The sequence below is a fragment of the Eubalaena glacialis genome, chromosome 1 (assembly GCF_028564815.1).
Source record: "Eubalaena glacialis isolate mEubGla1 chromosome 1, mEubGla1.1.hap2.+ XY, whole genome shotgun sequence".
NCBI lineage: Eukaryota > Metazoa > Chordata > Mammalia > Artiodactyla > Balaenidae > Eubalaena > Eubalaena glacialis.
In genome coordinates this window covers 195,319,918-195,339,200 of record NC_083716.1, presented here as the reverse complement: position 1 = coordinate 195,339,200, position 19,283 = coordinate 195,319,918, and the positions used below count along the sequence as shown (strand labels likewise).

Here is a 19,283-nt window from a genome sequence, read left to right as displayed (position 1 = left end):
ATTTCTTTATGGTAAATCAAATACTAAAATTAAAAAAGAGCCATTCTAATAAATACAATTTAAAGTATTCTAATTATCTTCTAGGTCATATCTTTTTTGGTGTCACAGAGTGAATGAATGCAAGCAATACTTAGCCCCAAAGGTGTGGGCTAATATACTCCCACCAGTAATATGACTGTACAGAGCACATTAGACGATTTGGCAGGGGAGCGGGAGGGGAGAGAAGGAGTAATCCTTTAATAAAACTATTCCATTTGCCCTGGGCTATTACTCTCAAATATTAAAGCAACTGAAAATCACACATATGAAATGACCGCCATTTCTGAGGTGGATGGTTACCTGTGATTTTGTTAGGAAGTAAAACTGCGATCTGTTCAGCCACTGGTAAGCTTCTGAGGTGAATGATTCAGGGACATCTCGTGGAACAAACACTCCCCACTGGACTTCCTCTCTGGAGATATTTTTTTGAATATACAATGGCCTTGGCTCGCTAGGTCTAAACACAAACACTAGAGAAAAAAAAAACCAAACAGACAACAACATTTTGCCTGCAAAGGTTAGTTTCAGCCTCAGATTGGCAGACCACACTCATCCTGGGACTTACCCCATTGAGTAAATTGATCAGGTCATGATTATTTTAGGCTTTGAGTCAACAAATATCTACTTGATGCTTCCTATGTGCCAAGCCGGTTAGGAATGAGGGCTTTGAAGATGAAAAACAGAAAGAAAAATTCCTGTTTCTGAGAGCAGGGTCAACTGCAGAAAACAGACACCAAAATACTATGGCAGTATTTTGTCTTAAGCACTAGAACAGAGATCTGTAGAAAGAGCTTCAAGATCATAGAGGAACGATAAAAGCTCCTTGGGGGATTTAGGAATGCTTCAAAGAGGCAAAATCTCTCTTGGATTTTGAAGGCTGAGTAGCAAATGACATGTTGAAAAATGAGGGATGTGCTGGAGCTGGAACTCAAGAAAGGAAGGGCAGTAGTCAGGCAAATGGCTTCAAATGGACATCTGATTTGAAGGTAAGTTTAACTCAAATTATATTAAAGGTGTTAAAAAGAAAATTTAGGTAATAGATTTCTTCTGTCAAAGAATGGTCTGTACTTACAGTCTGAACCCATGGAAGACTGAGAGATTGCAGCAATATTCTCTGAATTGGGATCAGGTTCCAAAACTCTCATATTTAATTTTGCACTCCACTCCACTGGGGGAAAAAAAGTGATTCACTTCTAAGAAGAGATTTACCAAAAGCTTTCTTCAGCTTGTTATTTAAACTAGGTACTCAATATTTATTGGGACAATCAATTCTACTATTTTTAGGAAGAGGGATTTTACCATTCCAGATAATACATGGAGAACACACTGACATTATCTGTGGAAGTCTGCACTAAAATGAGGGGCAAGAAGCAGAAAAACAAAGTATTGATACTTCTTCCCCATGCTATGAAATGGTTATTACAGTGCAACTTCTGTCTGGTGCTTTTCCACTACTGCTAAATGTGGGCAAAATGTTAACCAGAATCACTGTAGAGAATATTAAAAAAAATGTTATCACACACATTCATTACAAAGTAACCACAATGTCTTCCAAACATATACTCGAATGAGTAAAATGCCACAAAGTTCACATTTGTTAGGAGGATTGTGATAGGCTACATTCAAATTTAATGCTGTCAGGGACACTGCAGGTTAATATGCATTATGAACTATCAGAAACTTTCCTCAAATTGCTATGAGGATGGATAAGATGGAGGGCAACAAAGTCATACACTGAAGACAGTGGAAAAAGGTGAGGATAATGGAAGATGATTTGCTGACAATTAGGCAGTTTATAAATACAGTTGACCCTTGAATAACATGGATTTGAACTGCGAGGGTCCACATACATGTGGATTTTAAAATAGCAAGTACTACAATAACTGCTCAATCCAAGGTTGGCTGACTCCACAGAGGGCTGACTCTCTAAGTTATAAGTGAATTTCTGACTGCGCAGAGGGTCGGTGACCCTAACGCCTGCATAGCTCAAGGGTCAACTGTAATCAAAGTCTATTATTACAGGCATAGCACTCCAAAGTTTGGTGGTACAATGTACCACGTAAAAAATTATATATTCTCTGGGTAAAGATACGAAGATATCATCCAGAAGTCCTAAAATGCCAAAGATTAGTTAATGTCCACTTCCTATATGCTTAGTCATCACTTTATAGCAAAAAATATCTTACATGCACAACTGAGCAGATTCCAACAGCACAGAATGCCATTTTCAGTGGCACCAAGAAGATACTTGGAACAAGTCAATCTCCCAAAGCAAAGGTGCCTAGATTAAAACAAGGAAGTTAACAACAGTCAGTTCTAGCACACGTAGTTACAAAGGACTGCAGACTTCCTGCACAGTACTAGCTTCGTGCAATGCAAATTTTTAGATAGACATGTATGTTTTTGTTCATAATTATTCTGCCGGAAAGGGGGTAAGGAGCACAACAGGAAAGCTTTATTTAGCTATTTTGTTTCTTTAGGAAAACAGATTTGATGACCAATTCTTTTCTCTAATATGCTGTATGGTACAATAATTGACACATATAGAGAAAATGTATGTGAAACGTACCAAGTTATTTAACAAAAACTCTTTTTTATGCTTCTTTGCCTCAAGAGGAAAATCTGCAATATGAATTCTGAAGAAAGTTTTACAAAGTAAATTCGGAATTAGACATGTTGGGAATTAGAAACAGCCATTTCCCATTCTGTCCTCAAATGCCCAAGTTACCGGAAATAAAATGAAAGATACTGCTGTTACATTCCCTTGCCATTATTACAAACAATGAAGTTTGAGCATAACATCGCTTTTATGAAAATACAGAGAAAATAAACATTGTTTGGATCTACTGAGGCTTATATATAGCTTCTATTATTGTGTAGTACAACCATGAAAAGTAATGCACATCGTTCATAAACCCAGTATTTTTTAGCTTCCCAGTATTTTGGTTAGCTGCTGGCACTACTGACCCACAGGATACCTCTGGAGAAAGCATAAATTAATTACTAAAGTTTATGTAGAAAGACTTGTTTGAATTAAAAAAAAAAGAAACAAACCCAGTACTTCATACTCCCCCAATTATTTACCTACCTTATTTTCCCAGCTCGTTGACAAAATGTACATTTAAGTTCCCATGTCTCCGAATCCCATATTGTAACTATTTCCTCAAAACTAACTGCTAGTAAAGAGCCATCTTCGGAGAAACAGCAGTTAGTTGCTTGGTATTTGTGATAACTACCCACAAAGTCACAGGTCCAGCCAACAGCTTTTTCTGTGAAAATATAGACCATAGAAATAGTACAAATGCTAGATAATATTTTAGGGAATTTATAAGAAATATGGATTAAGAAACAAGGAAACACAACAAAAAACCTCCTCTCCAAAATTTTAGTTACAAATCATTGACTGATTTGAAATTTGCGTCCCTTCCAAGAGACCTTGACCTCCCTCTAGTGGAACTGTAAAGGGACTACTGCAAAAGCCCTTTTTACTGTACCCTCACAGACTGGAATAATTAGCACACGATTAATCAAGAACGTCATAAAATAAGTAAAGATTTGGGAGAAAAGGCATGTAAAAATGTAATCTCTCAAATCTTTTGAAATTGGGCAATATCCTATAGAATTAAACAAAGTAGAAAATGTCCTCCCAGAATGGATACAATTCATGAGATAAATATATCAATTCTTAAAACTGTGCACTACATATAGACATACTATATTTAAGTAACTTACTGTATATATCAGAATCATCTGTTAATATCCACACTTTGAAGTGACCATCTTTACTTGTTGTAACCAAGGTGGGGTTTTCAGATTTTTCTGCATTACAGAAACAGAGAGCTGTGATGTGGTCTTCATGTGGCATGTTAACCTTTGTATTGAGAACAAACCTAGTAGGAAGGAAACCAATTTATTTTTATACCAGGGCAATATGATACACTATCATATGAGTATTAAGAATTCCTTACATATTGCACATTTTACAATAGCATCTTTAAGAATGAGCAACTGATATATTATCACCTAGCATGACAAACAATTGAGTGTTCTATCACTAATGGCCACAGGATGCAAAGAGTTCTAACACATTACCTCTGGCCTCGTGTAACGTACGTAACAGAGATGATTATAAATAGTGTCAGCTTACTGGTACAGAATGAGTATAAAATAGGGGTCATCAAAAAATGATACTTGAAAGGCTACTATACTAAACTGCAGGGAAACTGTAGAACACAGATACCTCACTCTTTTGAAAATAAGCAAAAAAGGAAATGGCTATGAAAGCCCTTATTTTTGGCAAGACAGTACAGAAAGAACATTACCTATTTCACTGCCCTGGTCAATACTTAATATTTAAAGTCACCCAAACTACCTCTTAAAGCTTGTTTCTAGCTCGACAGGACACTGCTGTGAATGAAAGATTATCTTGTGAAGATTCACAAGACAATGGGCACGAAAGCACTAAGCCCAGTTCTTGACAAGCAAGAACTTGATAAATTGATATTACAGCCATGGTATGAGAAACTAGTGGGCTCCTTATCTAACCAAGACTACACCACACCACATCTCTACCACCTACCACTGCCATTTTCCCAAAGAAGGTAATATAACATTAATAAAGAGCTAAGGAACTAAGACCTTTGTATTCTAATCCTGGATTTGCCTGGAAGTAGGTATGTGTTCCTGGGGGTGTCACTTCTCCATGTTTCCTCATTTATGCAATGAGGTGACTCATAATTTGGAGGACACCAATGCTTTCTCAGAGCAGAAAGCATAAAGGCTTTATGAGAGGAATAGCACCTCCTTCATTTCTCTTAATATAAATTTATCAAAATGAAACATCGTAAAGACCAACAATTGAAACTAGAAAGTCAAATAATTTTCTGCTCTCAAGTTAAATGTCTATATAGGTAGTATTACCCTTGTGTTTTCTTATTATATGTCCACAGCTTCATTTGCAATTCAAGCTCAGTTTCCTTTTCTTGACGTTGTTCCACCGTTGCAAGCCAATTACCATAGCAGCCAAATGCAGCCTTTGTTAGCTCAATTTGGATCAGACCATAATCATTGATATATTCTTGCTGTATAATATCTAACTGATGGGTTAAAACAAAAAATCCAAAATTCTTATTAATGTAAATACATAAATGTTAAAGCATTCAAGGAATGGTAATTAACCACATCATAGATACCTTCTGGAATCTACAGTAACAGATTTTTAGGTAAAGAGAAAAATGAACTAATCATTACTTACGGACATCGAAATTGCCACTGAAAACATGGAGCATACTATATAATACCAATTTGGTGATGATTCTTCAATGACCTTAAATTTTAGTAACGACTATGCTCCATTTATATGATACAGCAGAACTTTAGGTTACAGTAATGCTTTTCTTTTGTTTCTAAGAACAAATAGCTTTACATAAAATCTCAAGGCTAGATTCCACATCACTAGAAACAAGGAGAGCAAAAATGAAACCTACAATTTTTAAGAAGTGAAAAAAGCACAACATTGTAAATAGGCCAGCTTTTTCTTTATAATTTTTCTTTTATTGTTTCCTCATCTATTTACTAAAAATGTATTAAGTGTCTACTATTTCCAGGCACTGTACTAGAAATGTACAAAGATCATTAAGTTTCCTTTCTTTGAGAGGTTTAAAGGTGTTGGAGAGAAAGAGATAAAGAGAGTGGTTGTGATAGAAATCTGTAAAGGGTACTGTGGGGCACTAAAGAAAAAGTGGAAAGTCTAAATTGCATTTACCAGGATTATAGGAAGTGTTCCTCTTTAATCTACACTGAAGATTTTATCTTCAGCATGTACATATGATACTGTTTTACCACAAAGCAGAGACCGGTTTGTATTGTTAATCCATATTCTCATTGCCTATCCTTATGACTCAAAGGCACAGATGTGTGCAACAGTTAATTTAGAGTGTAGTCTTAAACAGAATAAAATAGATAGAGCGCACACAACAGTGCCAACTGGCTTACATGTAGACTTCATCTGCAACTGTGGCCTCATTAGAATCATGCTGTAAACAACTGATAATACTATGTTCAAATAACATAGGCACAGGATCTTGTTTTAGAAGCTATACAATAAGTTACTTGACCCCAGTGGTGCTATAAAGATATTTCATTAGTTTTAAGGCTAGTTAACAGATCAAAAATCTTACATTGTATAACTGTTTATCACTTTGGAGAGAATAAAACTGCAAGTGGCCAGGTTTCCCATTCAAAACCAAAGCTTTAGTTCTTGGGTCAATCATCAAACCGGTAAAGATATTTCTGTCTGCAAAAGAAGTGATGAACAATAGCTGAAATCAGACAAATATTCACTTTTAAAAATGTACACAATTCCACATCCACTGAGGTCTGCGATACCTTTCACTAGGCCTTGAATTACTGCAGACGCCTCAAGGTTTCGGTGAATGATTATCATCTCTGTGGGTAAAATAAATAAATAAATAAATAAATAAACAAACATCTAAACATAAATAGGTCAAACCTTCAAGGTTTCTAAAAAAAAAAAAAAAAAAAAAAGAATTTATATCATTCTGAAACATACCAGAATACAAAACAATTGAGTATGTTCAATTTCTTGGAGTGTTACTGGAAAATTAGGAATATATTTTGTGATTTAACAGAAAAACTAGGGGTGGGGATGAGGGCTTTTTCTGTTGGAGTCTCTAAGTTCTCTGCTGTGACTATGAATACATTAGAAGTGTTGATTCAGAAACTTATATGCCCCAAAAGAGACGGCTGTTTACTTTGAAATGAGTCACTGCACTACTGGATTGCTCCGTTATGCTCTCTTTTGAAGGGAAAGGAGGCAATGGGCACGGGATTTACATCTAAGCTGAGGTGTAACAGGATGACCAAATGCTGGGGAGGAATCAGAAGACTGCTCCATTTCTGTCAGAATCCACAGGACTCCCACACCGAGACAATGGCTGTACCAAAGGAAAACCTCAGAGCATTCTTTCGAGAATGCCATTATATTGTGAAAACCTCCTTTATTCCCCCAATCATTCCACATGAAAAGATTTTTAAATATAAGTGGCACAACAATAACCAAATACACTTAGCCCTACACTTTCATAAAAACAACTCTGGAAATGTTGGATTCAGGTGGCATCTTGGGGCAAGAGGGGTGGAGGAAAGAGGAGAAATGGAAGGGAAAAAAATGCTTGTTAAATCCTATGCTACTCTTAGTTTGAGGTCTCTTATTTTCCATCCCCTACAGATGCTAGCTAATTTATGACATTACACAAACTGTATTTCCTCATGACAACAAATTGAGACTTACTGTTATCGGAGTGCGAAGTACAGAAGAGATCCCCTGCTGGAGACACTGAGATATGTTCAATAGTAGCTCCTAAACGGGGGAGGAACTCCTTATTCTTCTCTGCTGCCTCTCGCCACTCTACGAGGACAGACTCACGGCCACCACTCAGCAGACTGCTGCCTTCTCATCCACCCAAAGAAATGAAAAGGACAGTTTGGGGGAAAAAACAGGAAAATATAATCGATGTTTTGATTTTTCCTATGTTAGAGAAATAAACTATTTAAAAAAACACGCAAACAAGTGTCTTTATATCTTTTAATATACTTGTAAGACAAAAGATTTAAAGATCACTGGTTCAGGGATTTTTCCTTTCCAGTAATATGTGACTACTTTGTTGCTGACAAATTCTTCTGCCAATAACCAGAAAAACTGGATGAAACAAACATCCTCCAGGCCCAGCTGGCTTCACTAGTAAACTTTTCCAAACATTTAAGGAAGAAATAAACCAGTTTTACACTCTTCCAGGTAACAAAAAAGAAAGAACACTTTCCAATTTGTTTTGAAGACCAGCATAATGCTGCACCAAAACTAGCACATCATTAAGAAAAGTACAAGCCAATTTCATAACAGATGAAAACTACCAAATGAAGTATCAGCAAGCTGAATCCAATGATATATTAAAAAGATAAGACATCACTGCAGGGTAAAATTTATTGTAAGCATGTGAGGTTATTTTAACATTTGAAAAATAAACCAATGTAATGAACTCTACTTACAGAAAAAAGGGAAATAGATCATCAGTATCTTAACAGATGCAGAAAAAGTAAATGATAGAATTCTAGACCCATAATAAAAACTCTCAGTAACCTAGGAATTGATGAGACCTTTAAAATTTCATCAAGAATACTTACAGATAATCTATAGCAAATATTTTAGTGGTAAAACACTGAAAACGTTCCCCCTGTGTTGGGAACACCAATACCACTTTTATCCAACATTAACTTGAGGTCCTAGAGCACTGAAATAAGAAAGGCTTAAGAATCAGAAAGAAGTAAATAATAAATTAGATGCTCACAGACAGCATGACTGCGTTCAAAGCAGAGCCAAAACAGTTTATACTGTTAACATTTGCCTTAACTTATAAACAGTTCTCAAAAGCCCTATAATTTGTAGTTTGTTTACACAGACAACTAATTTTCATTTCTTCTATTAACTCTCTCATACCTATACATTCACTGACAACCATGTACTATATTACTTCTCACAAATACTCACATGATTTAAAAAATAACATCAAGAATTGAACTCTCTAATAGCCAAGATGATCTGCAGTACTTCCTATATGAAAGCCATGGCTCACAGTAGAGGCACTTGATATTCTTTTTTGAGTGCCAACTAATCTAACTATTCCTTCTTCCCCAAACCCCACCTGAGAAGGCCAATCCTGAATGTCCCAGGACTTAAGGGTAATAAGTAAGGCCATCACAGAAAGCTGTGACTAATAACTACTGTGAGAGGAGGTAGACAAGATGCGTAAGGGCGACAAAACAGAGAAAAGTCACAGTGACAATATACATCAACGGGTCTTGGCCTTTGGGCAGGGGCCACAGCAGAGAAAAAGAAACTGATGAGGAAGGGCAGAAGAAACCACCTTAGGTCAGGAGAGAGTAACAACACTGCCTGAAACATTACAGACATATGTACACACAATGCCACAAACATACTCATTTGTATTTTTGGTGGGGAGGAGGGTGAAGATAAGAGTAGCCTATGTCTTTTATCCATAGGGTTAACACCCTCTTCATTCTTCTGTTCTTAGTTCCCATATGTCACAGCTGTACTCCTGCTGTACTACTCTAAGTGTGTCAGGTTGGGTCCCACCCCCATATACCAGTCACTGATCCCCAAAATCAAAAGCACAAGTAGGCTGAAGATGCCTCCTGCTTCCTGAGGCTCCACTGAGTTAAACCCAAGTAAGCCTGTAGGAATCTAGAGCAAATGGTACTAAGACTTGTCCTGCCAGTCTCTAGGAGGACCTACAGGAAGAAGAACCACTTTCTCCAGGCATGTAAACTTCTGGAGCATCTAGCACCTCCCTTCCCCCACCCCCTTAAGGACCAGTCAAAATGTACTGACATAATTTTCACCACATACGTGTGGGGATGCTAACGGTAACCAAAGACAAAATGTACTTCTCCAAATTTCTGTTGAAGGTCATCCTATTTCCAAGGAGGTATTTTTACACATTATAGCCACTCTCATGCAGCTTAAATGGAACAAAGATCTGAATTAACTTAAAATAGTGAATGTGGCGATCTTACAGTTAAAAACAAACTTTCGAATTAGACCTAGGTCCAAATCCCACTTACGAGACACGTGACCTTAGGCAAGTTAGTTCTCAACTACAAATTTCACTTCCATCATCTGTAAAATGAGAATAATGATGCCTATTTTCAGAGTCAAGTATTAAATGAGATAATGGATGTAAAGCATCAGCACAGTCATTTGCTCCTGATAAACTGTAGCTATACTTATGGACAACAAGCACTTAGCTATGTGCACATACATTAGAAGAAGAAAAGGAATATAATTTAAATAGGTTTATATTAACAAGAGACTTTATGACAGGTGTACACTTTGATACTCTGAAGAGCTTTGAAAACTTAAGCATATGGCATTGTGCTGAGCAAAGCCCAAAACACAGGGGTGATATACAAGTGCTTAAAAAAATTCATTTGGCTCATGCAATTCTAAATCTTTCAAACTGTAAGTACAGTGAATTAAAATACTTGGTTCACATACTTTAAAAGTTCATTTTAAGTCTTAAACTTGTACTTACCTGTCACTGAAAAAGCCAAATCCATAACCAAATCATGGTGCCAATGTAAACATGTGTATGTGTATTTCTTTTCATCATCAAAGTTCCTCCTATTGGAGAAAACCAAAATTCTTAATTTGGCCAGAGGCGTTATGTTTATCAAGTTTACTGGTCTTAATGTGCAAAAAGTACATTTTCTATTTCTAAACCAGTCACTTCTGCAAACAATAGGTCATCATAGTATTCTACAAGTTCAATATTCACTGTTACTCTCTCCTTTTTACTTAAAGGCTGACAAAAAGTTCTCTTCAATTAAATGATTAAGGACAAAATGGATTTACTCCTAGGGCCAAGGGTTGAAGTCCTAAAATAGTAAGTCTATGCAATGAAGAGTACAGTAATAAAATAAAGGGAGGATGCCAGCAAAGCATCATCTCTATTATCGGCTGTTGCTTTTCAGTTCCATCCTTTTCCCTGCACCCAGGTATACCCCTTTTCTGCAGGACTAATCTAAAATAAATAAATGATTGCCAAGTTCTTCAAGAGTTAACTGACCAAAGACGAATTTTGCCATCCCTGTGACCAGTTGCTATGCAATCTTCCTTCGGGTGACATGCTACACATGTAAAATTGTTCTTCGCATGTTTCTTATTTCTTGATGATGATAAAGTAAACCTAGAAGAAAAATATTTTCCCTTGATTATTAAAGGCTTGGTAAGTGATGTAGTTAGGCAAAATGGAGGTCTCACCCTTATCAACCCAAACTGGTGAGCGCTCAGAATTCACTGAACATAAATGCACGATTTTTAAGAAAAATCATGACCAAGAATCAAGAATTTTGTTTTGTAAACATTTATTAATACACAATATAAATTTCATGTGAATAACATTCTACCATAATAACTTGTCTATGGAGGCCACTGAGAGTGAAATAGAGAACAGACAGTTGTTTTTATGGTTTTCTGCCTGGGCAAAGTTTGTTTGAATTTCTCATTAAAGCTAAGTTTTTAGCATGAAGTATGGACAAGCCTGAGAAATTTTATCTGAGACAACTGGCTAATGTGTCCAAAGATGTCAGGATCCTTATACTGCAAAGGAAAACGTTAATCTTGGCAGGGTAAAAGGGGAGAGGGGACAGAGTCATTTGAAGAGTGACTACTCATGCTTAGCACTAGTTTCTTTAAATACGTTATCTCATTCATCCTTACAACTCTATTAGGTAGAAATTATCGCCATTTAAAATACATGTTAATTTGAAGTGCAGTGAGGTTCAATGGACTAATCTGACTCATTTTAAACCCAGATATACCAAAGCCTATATTCATTCCTATAGCCATAAAATGACAATGTGGATCACCTAGGGAAAACTTTTCAAACCACATCCAATTTTGACACCAAGTATACACAGCAGAATCTAAGTGTGAAAGCGGTTTTGGGGGGAAAAGCTCCCTAGGATTTTGTGACTAACAATTTTAACCCACTGTGGGTTAAAAACTCTACCTCATCTTGTGGTTTCACAATTACTTGTAACATGAAACAGCTTTGGGTCACAGGTATAAGGATGAATAAAATTATAATGAACTCTTGAGTAAATAAAATAAAGCTATCAAAAAGGAATTCTTACCTTGATGTTGTTTTCTTTTTGAAAAAATAAACAGACAAGTAAAAGTCCCGTACTGCAGCAACATACTCTCCCTGGTATTTCAAAGAGAAGATAACATTCACAAAAATAGTCAACACCCTTTAAGAAGAAATATTATCATAAAAGTTAACACGGGAACAATAAACTTTTTGCAGACTGAGAGTATATTAGTATGAAATGATATATTGGGTTGGCCAAAGAGTTCACTCGGGTTTTTCCGTAAGATGTTACAGAAAAACCCAAATGAACTCTTTGGCCAACCCATATTACAGTTTAACTATGGAAAAGATACTCCTACATTTACAATAATCATAGAAAATTAAAAGATGAAAGTAGGTCCTAAATCCTAAAACTAGACTCTCTAAGTATAATGATTAAACTTTTTTCTATTAAGGCATAATTTATACACCACAGAATGCAATGTTTGACACGTGTATAACCATGTAACTACCATCACAATCAAAATTTAGGACATTTTCTTCGCCTCAGGAATGCTCCATTGTTCCTCTTTCCAGTCACTCCCCAATGCCCCCACCCCTGTCAGCAACTATTGATTTCTATCACAGTAGCTTACTTCTCTGCCTTTTCTATAACAGAATACAACCAGAATGGTAAATACATTTCATGTCTGGACTGTAGCTCAACATCACCTTTTTGAGATTCACCCCCGCTCTTATGTGTACCATTAGTTCCTTTTTACTGTGAAGCAGCATCCCAATGAATGCATATGTATCATAAATTGTTTACTCTCTTACTGATGAACACTTGGGTTATTTCCATTTTGGAACTATTAATGAGTATTAATTATTCTTGTGCATGTCATTTTGTGGTCATGTTTTCATTTGTCTACCTAGGAGTGGAACTGCTGGGTCACAGTAAAGGCATATGTTTAACTTTGCCCCATATCTTTCCACCACTCAGTACTGTCATTCTTTAATTTTATCTGTTCTAGTGGACCTGAAGTGGTATCTCACTGTGGTTTTAATTTGTATTTAACTGACGACTATGATGCTAAAGAATAATGATGTTTATAATGTAAAAGTGTTTTCTCTACTCTAAGAAATTAAAACTTTTCAGAACAAAGCCAAAATAATGCTACAAAACTTAAGACTAAAGAAACATGCCACCACAATGATATATAGGGGCTTTTGATGGTACTTGATTTTAATAAATTATGTGATTATTAACAACGGATGGCTAAATAAGTCATGGTATGAACATCATACAGTCACTATTTCTGATGAACATTTAAGTACACACTCATGCTGCAGTGTTAAGTGAAGAAAAAAAAGATAATTATTCAATTTGAGAAAAGTTATTTTATACATTTAGGAAAAAGTCTAGAAAAAATTCCTCAAATATTACCACTGGTGAGATTTAATTTCTTCATTAAATTTTTCTGTAATTTCAAAATTTTCTATAAGGGCATGTTATTTATAGATACGGAGCTCATATTTTCAAAAGACACATATCTATAATCAAAGCATTTAAGTGGCTTCTACATGGTACAGGCCAAGAAGTACAGAACAAATGCCAAAACATTGATTTTTTTTGGACAATTACAGAGTTTACAAGAGCAAAAAGACACAATCTACAAAATTAGGGTAGTCCTAAAAAAATCTATACTAAAAACACATGCTAAAGTAGTAAGACAGATTTCTTAGTTACTAACAAAAATATTGTAACTCAAGGCAATATTAAATCACTATAACATAAAATTCTCAGAGGAAAGACTGCAGGAAAGAGATTTTATGTACAAAAAAGAAAACCAACAAAGCAAATTTTACCTCATTTCCAAAGGCAATGCACTTGGGTGACTGGTTTATATAATCCAAAACAAAGGAGAGCTCCTTAGCTTCTATTTCCTGACTTGATGATTTTGGTAGTTTCACTGAAACCAGCTGAAATACATCTAGCCAAAGGCAGCTATATTAATATAAAGCTTCTCTAGAGAAAGTGAAGATGTGCATTTGTTCATATAAAACTGTTAATTAGTACTCCAAAGTTAATTTGATGCTAAGATCATAATTCTAGGCTGTCTGAACAAGTTGTACTCTTCATTTGAATATACAAGTTTTAACTGGAAGGCTAATTCCACAACTCATACACACACACACACACACACACACACACACACGCTTCATATATGTAGAAACAGAAAACAATTTGTTTTACTGGTGCATACTGCTTTCCAAAGTACTGAGACGAAAAAACAAAACAAAACAAAAAAACCCAAAGTACTGAGATGAGCTTTAAGATGGAGATGGAATATGATACATTGGTGAACTGAGCAGCCAAAAGCAACAAACCATCTGAGAGCTTTCAGAAATGCTATGGGCTTGCCACACATTCATAGAATAAATCTCCTTTTCTGTAGAATTGGCATGCTCTTCTCTTTGCATTCCATTTAAAAAATTTCTCCTTAAGGGGAAATAGCTATATTTCACTATGCTATTTCCTTATCCTCCTAGACTTTATAATACACTGTAATACACTGATCTACCATTTTTTGTTTTCCAGCCTGATTATATGCTCTGAACTCAATTCTTCTAGCCTTTTCAGTCATCTCAAACTTTACATGCCTAAATTCTGAACTCTTATTTTCCTTTCTGAACTTAGTCTTCCCCCACATTGCCCACTGGAGGAAATGGCACCACCATTTACCTAGTTGCTCAGACTTAATCCTTGAGTCACCTTTGACTTCTCTCTCATGCCCCACACCAAACCAGCAGCAAACCCTGCTGGCTCTACCTTCAAAAGACATCCAAAATTCAATAAATTCTCACCACCTCTGCCGCTACCACCTAGCCTAAAGCCATGATCCTGCTTCATATCCTAAGTGTTAGGAATAGGGATCTCTTAACAGCTCTTCCTACGTCCACCCTTGGTCCCCTTCAGTCTCTTCTCAACACAGAAGCCCGTGTTCTATTACTGCTAAGTCAGATCATGTCCCTCTTTTGCTCAAAAACCTTCAATGGCTTTTTGTCTATTCAGAGTAAAAGTCAGAGTCCTTCTAATCGCATACAATGCTCTACATTATCCATTCTACTTAGGCTCACTCCAATCCATCCTCCCTGCTATTCCTCAAACATGGCAGGAATGCTCTAGAATATGCTTCTCCAACACAGCTGCACAGAGTATTCTTCTTTCTCCCAGGACCTCGCCTGATCACTTATTTAATATGTATTCTTCCAGTGTTGCCTATTCCCGTCCCCTGCTTTATTTTTCTCTAGAACACCTGTCATCTTATTGTATTATATGACTGATCTAGTAAGCTTAATGTCTGTTTAGTTCTCTGCAACCAGAACAGTATTTGGTACATGGTAAATGTTTAATTAGCTGGTGAATAAATTAATTACAGAGTCAAGAAATGACACCATATAAGATAACGTGTAAATAAAAGGTTCATTTGTTTTTAAACTACAGAAGCATATTTCAATATGATTTATACAAATTTCTATCAGAGACTCTGGTTTTGGACTGTGGAACAAAGATGAAACAAATAAAGAAGGATATGTTATTAATATATATTTTGAGATGCCAGTCACAGGGAATCTTTTTTAAGCCTTATTCACATTTTTATATAGTAACCAGATTTTCACAGGCTGAGTGCCCACGATGTGCCAAGTACTGAAGAGTAACACTAGATTCCACCATGAACAGAATTCAGATGACATTACAGCATTGGAAGTTTCCAGTTAACTCCAAGAGGCTACTGACTTTAGATCTGAGTGAGACTTATTTTTATATCTACAGTTTTCTATACTGGCTTGCACATTAGACTTGACTGGGGGAATACTTATATAAACAGACAGGCCCCACCACAGAGAATCTTATATTTTAAGTTCCTTGGAGTGACTGTAATGTGTAGTCAGTGTTAAGAATCACTTGTCCTACTGATATGGATAAAAACTTTCATTACTGCTATTGGCAACTACCCCTCCAACTGAGGAATCATGCAGTGAGTATGGGGAGTGGCTACCAAACTAGAGTGATGAGCAGAACCACCTGGGGAGACACAAAAAATGCAGATTCCTAGACCAAATCTCAGACCTAGTGAATCAACTGTCAGTCAGGGAGTTTAGAAACATGAATTTTTAGTAAGCATTTAGACAGACATTAAGAGTTCACAGGGCTTCCGTGGTGGTGCAGTGGTTAAGAATCAGCCTGCTAATGCAGGGGATATGGGTTCAAGCCCTGGTCCAGGAAGATCCCACATGCTGCGGAGCAACTAAGCCCATGCACCACAACTACTGAGCCTGTGTTCTAGAGCCCTCAAGCCACAACTACTGAGCCCGTGTGCCACAACTACTGAAGCCTACGCGCCTAGAGCCCACGCTTCACAACAAGACAAACCACTGCAATGAGAAGCCCGCGCACTGCAACGAAGAGTAGCCCCCGCTCGCCGCAACTAGAGAAAAGCCACACGCAGCAACAAAGACCCAACGCAGGGGCTTCCCTGGTGGCACAGTGGTTAAGAATCCACCTGCCAATGCAGGGGACACGGGTTCGAGCCCTGGTCCGGAGAGACCCCACATGCTGTGGAGCAACTAAGCCCGTGCGCCACAACTACTTAGCCTGCGTTCTAGAGCCCTCGAGCCACAACTACTGAGCCCGTGTGCCACAACTACTGAAGCCTACGTGCCTAGAGCCCGTGCTCCAGAACAAGAGAAGCCACCACAATGAGAAGCCTGCGCACCACAACAAAGAGTAGCCCCAGCTCGCCGCAACCAGAGAAAGCCTGCGCTCAGCAACAAAGACCCAACACAGCCAAACATTAAAAAAAAAAGAAAAAAGACCCAATGCAGCCAAAAAGAAATAAATTTACAAAAAATAAAACTCCCTAAAAAAAAAAAAAAAGAATTCACATTTTTATATACAGAACAGAACCTAAATATTGAAAAGTGCTACTTTAAAATAGTCACCTGGTAAGGCAACTTCATTATTTTAAGAAGTACACTGCCATTTCCAAAACATTTTTTGGAATGTCCCTTAGAGATGGTTTATGCGCCACATCAGAAAACTAAACTTACAGCTTTTATTCTTTCATGTCACATTTTTGATAGATAAAAATATTACTCATTAACAGAGGTGGCACCAAACGACTTTTAGCTAAAAAAGATTTAGCTTCACAGTTTTGACTATTCTCAACTTACTTAAAAGTCCATGATATAACAATCTGTAAATTTGTTTTAGCAAAACAAACAAAACTCCCCGAATCCCAAACAAAAAAACCACTACCAGAACCCCCAACAAAAACCAAGCCAATGCTCCCCCGCCCCCCCCAAAGGATTCACTTAGCTAATGAGCTGTGAGCCAGTTTAGCTGACTGCCCAGTAACCAGTTTAAAGCTGTTCTGTACTTTGAATTCTGAATACAACTCTATTTTAAGGAGGACAACACAGGGGGGGACTGGCATTCTTTTTTTTTTTTTTTTTAAATTTATTTATTATTTATTTATTTTTATGGCTGTGTTGGGTCTTCGTTTCTGTGCGAGGGCTTTCTCTAGTTGCGGCAAGCGGGGGCCACTCTTCATCGCGATGCGCGGGCCTCTCACTATCGCGGCCTCTCTTGTTGCGGAACACAGGCTCCAGACGCGCAGGCTCAGTACTTGTGGCTCACGGGCCTAGTTGCTCCGCGGCATGTGGGATCTTCCCAGACCAGGGCTCGAACCCGTGTCCCCTGCATTGGCAGGCAGATTCTCAACCACTGCACCACCAGGGAAGCCCCCGGGACTGGCATTCTTGAAGTCCGAGATTAGAAAAATTCTTCAGATATGTCCTTCATGTCCATGTTAAATGTATTAAATTTACTGCTAAAGGACAATTATTTGTAACCACTGAAGATATTCTAGAAATCCTTAAATGCTCTGAAACATGGCAGTTTCAATGGAATAATGTTCCAATGGTAGTGAAAATATAATAATAATTTAGCCACACTATTAGTTCCTAATCACCTGTTTTCTATACCATTTCCTCCAGATTCAAGATCAACGAATGGGTGTTCAGTGATGGGTAAAGTAACAGTGATGCTTAAGCATGACAGATTTAAGGTCAGTAGGAAGACACATATAGCTCAAAACAGCTTTAAAATTGGAGTTATGCTGTCCACTATCACAGCCATTTATTAAGTAATCATTCCCTCATCAATATTTCAGAAATAATACAAAGCCTCCCCAAAATGAATGCAATAGTGATGAAACCAATTTAAAAGCCAACTCCGAAAACTTAACTTCAGACTAAAACCAAAATGTTAAATTTGAGACACTGTAAGACGTAAAGAGCCACTCAATGCTACATATGTATAAAAAAATTAATTATACTATACCTGGTTTTTCTTTATTTATTATAACAAAGACAGAATCCTCAGCACAGGCAAGAGCAAAGAGGGCATGAAGTTTACATCCAACTATGAAAGTCTGAAAGATAAAAAGCACCATATTGTTCATTCTGTGCCCCCCCCATAAGTTCCATAACAGGTAGGGATTTTTTTTTTATCCATTTTGCTCACTGCTATATTGCCAACATCAGAAGAAAACCCGGCCTACGGAGACACTCAATACATATTTGTTGAATAACCTTTTAAGTTAATACATATATAGATCTACCTGTTTCTTATCAATGGTTTTACAGTATTCTACTGAATGACTATCAAATTTTAAATGACCTCAAGATTATATTCAATTTTTTTTTTTTCTACCATGAACAATGTTTTAAGAAGTACATATACCTGCCATTATTTCAACAACAGATTCCTAAAGGTGAAATTGCTGGAGCAAAAGGCATTTATTCATTTTCAGTTTCATTCTCGTTGACTGTGTACAAAAGTGTCTATTTCTCTACACTTTATCACTATTTTTTTCAATCTGCAATTTGGATAAAGTGACAGGGAAAAATGCTGTGTTATCTATTAATTTACATTTAATTATTAACAAGGTTAAGCATCTTTTCATGTTTATTGGCAACTTGTTATTTCTTTTCTGTGTATTACATATTCTTACTTTATACCAATTTTTTTCCCATTGGGTCATTAGTTTTTCCTTATTGGTTTCTGGTAATTTTTTGTATATTAGGGATAATAGCTCTTGTAAATATTTTCTTTCAGTTTCATTGCGCATTTTTTGGTTAAAAAAGTTTAAAATGTTATATAGTCAAATTTATCGTTTCTTTTATAGTGAGTGAATTTCATGATTTGTTTAGGAAGGCTATCTAAAAGATTGGGCCGTATGGAAGTATTCAATAAATAATAAGTCTGTCATTAAATTATGTTGCCATTCCTCTTCACATAATGAAAATGGAAGCTCAATCCACGTACCTTTATCAAAATGCCATCTATATAGTCCCACAGTTTAATCGTGCCGTCAAAGGAACATGAATACAGCTAGAAGGGTAAAAATAGTACAAAACTGATTAAAAAAAAGAGCTACATTAAGATATCAAGTAACTTAACTGCTGATACAGAAGGCATTGCCTGTTCATTAATTCATTATCAGC

General features: G+C 36.7%; 1 protein-coding gene across 1 annotated transcript in view; it reads right to left on the bottom strand.

The window, feature by feature from the left end:
- The window catches only part of WDR75 (WD repeat domain 75), a 48,435-nt gene that overhangs the window by 10,872 nt on the left and 18,280 nt on the right, over nucleotides 1-19,283 (bottom strand). Inside the window, exons 3-17 of the mRNA XM_061203155.1 lie at nucleotides 19,105-19,170; nucleotides 18,118-18,208; nucleotides 13,578-13,702; nucleotides 11,773-11,843; nucleotides 10,704-10,823; nucleotides 10,170-10,258; nucleotides 7,352-7,510; nucleotides 6,427-6,486; nucleotides 6,219-6,334; nucleotides 4,960-5,135; nucleotides 3,772-3,929; nucleotides 3,128-3,308; nucleotides 2,226-2,320; nucleotides 1,112-1,207; nucleotides 340-509 (exon numbers count right to left, since the gene is read on the bottom strand). Of these exons, the coding sequence (XP_061059138.1) occupies nucleotides 340-509; nucleotides 1,112-1,207; nucleotides 2,226-2,320; nucleotides 3,128-3,308; nucleotides 3,772-3,929; nucleotides 4,960-5,135; nucleotides 6,219-6,334; nucleotides 6,427-6,486; nucleotides 7,352-7,510; nucleotides 10,170-10,258; nucleotides 10,704-10,823; nucleotides 11,773-11,843; nucleotides 13,578-13,702; nucleotides 18,118-18,208; nucleotides 19,105-19,170 (1,773 nt within the window). The remainder of the gene's footprint in view (nucleotides 1-339; nucleotides 510-1,111; nucleotides 1,208-2,225; nucleotides 2,321-3,127; nucleotides 3,309-3,771; nucleotides 3,930-4,959; nucleotides 5,136-6,218; nucleotides 6,335-6,426; nucleotides 6,487-7,351; nucleotides 7,511-10,169; nucleotides 10,259-10,703; nucleotides 10,824-11,772; nucleotides 11,844-13,577; nucleotides 13,703-18,117; nucleotides 18,209-19,104; nucleotides 19,171-19,283) is intronic.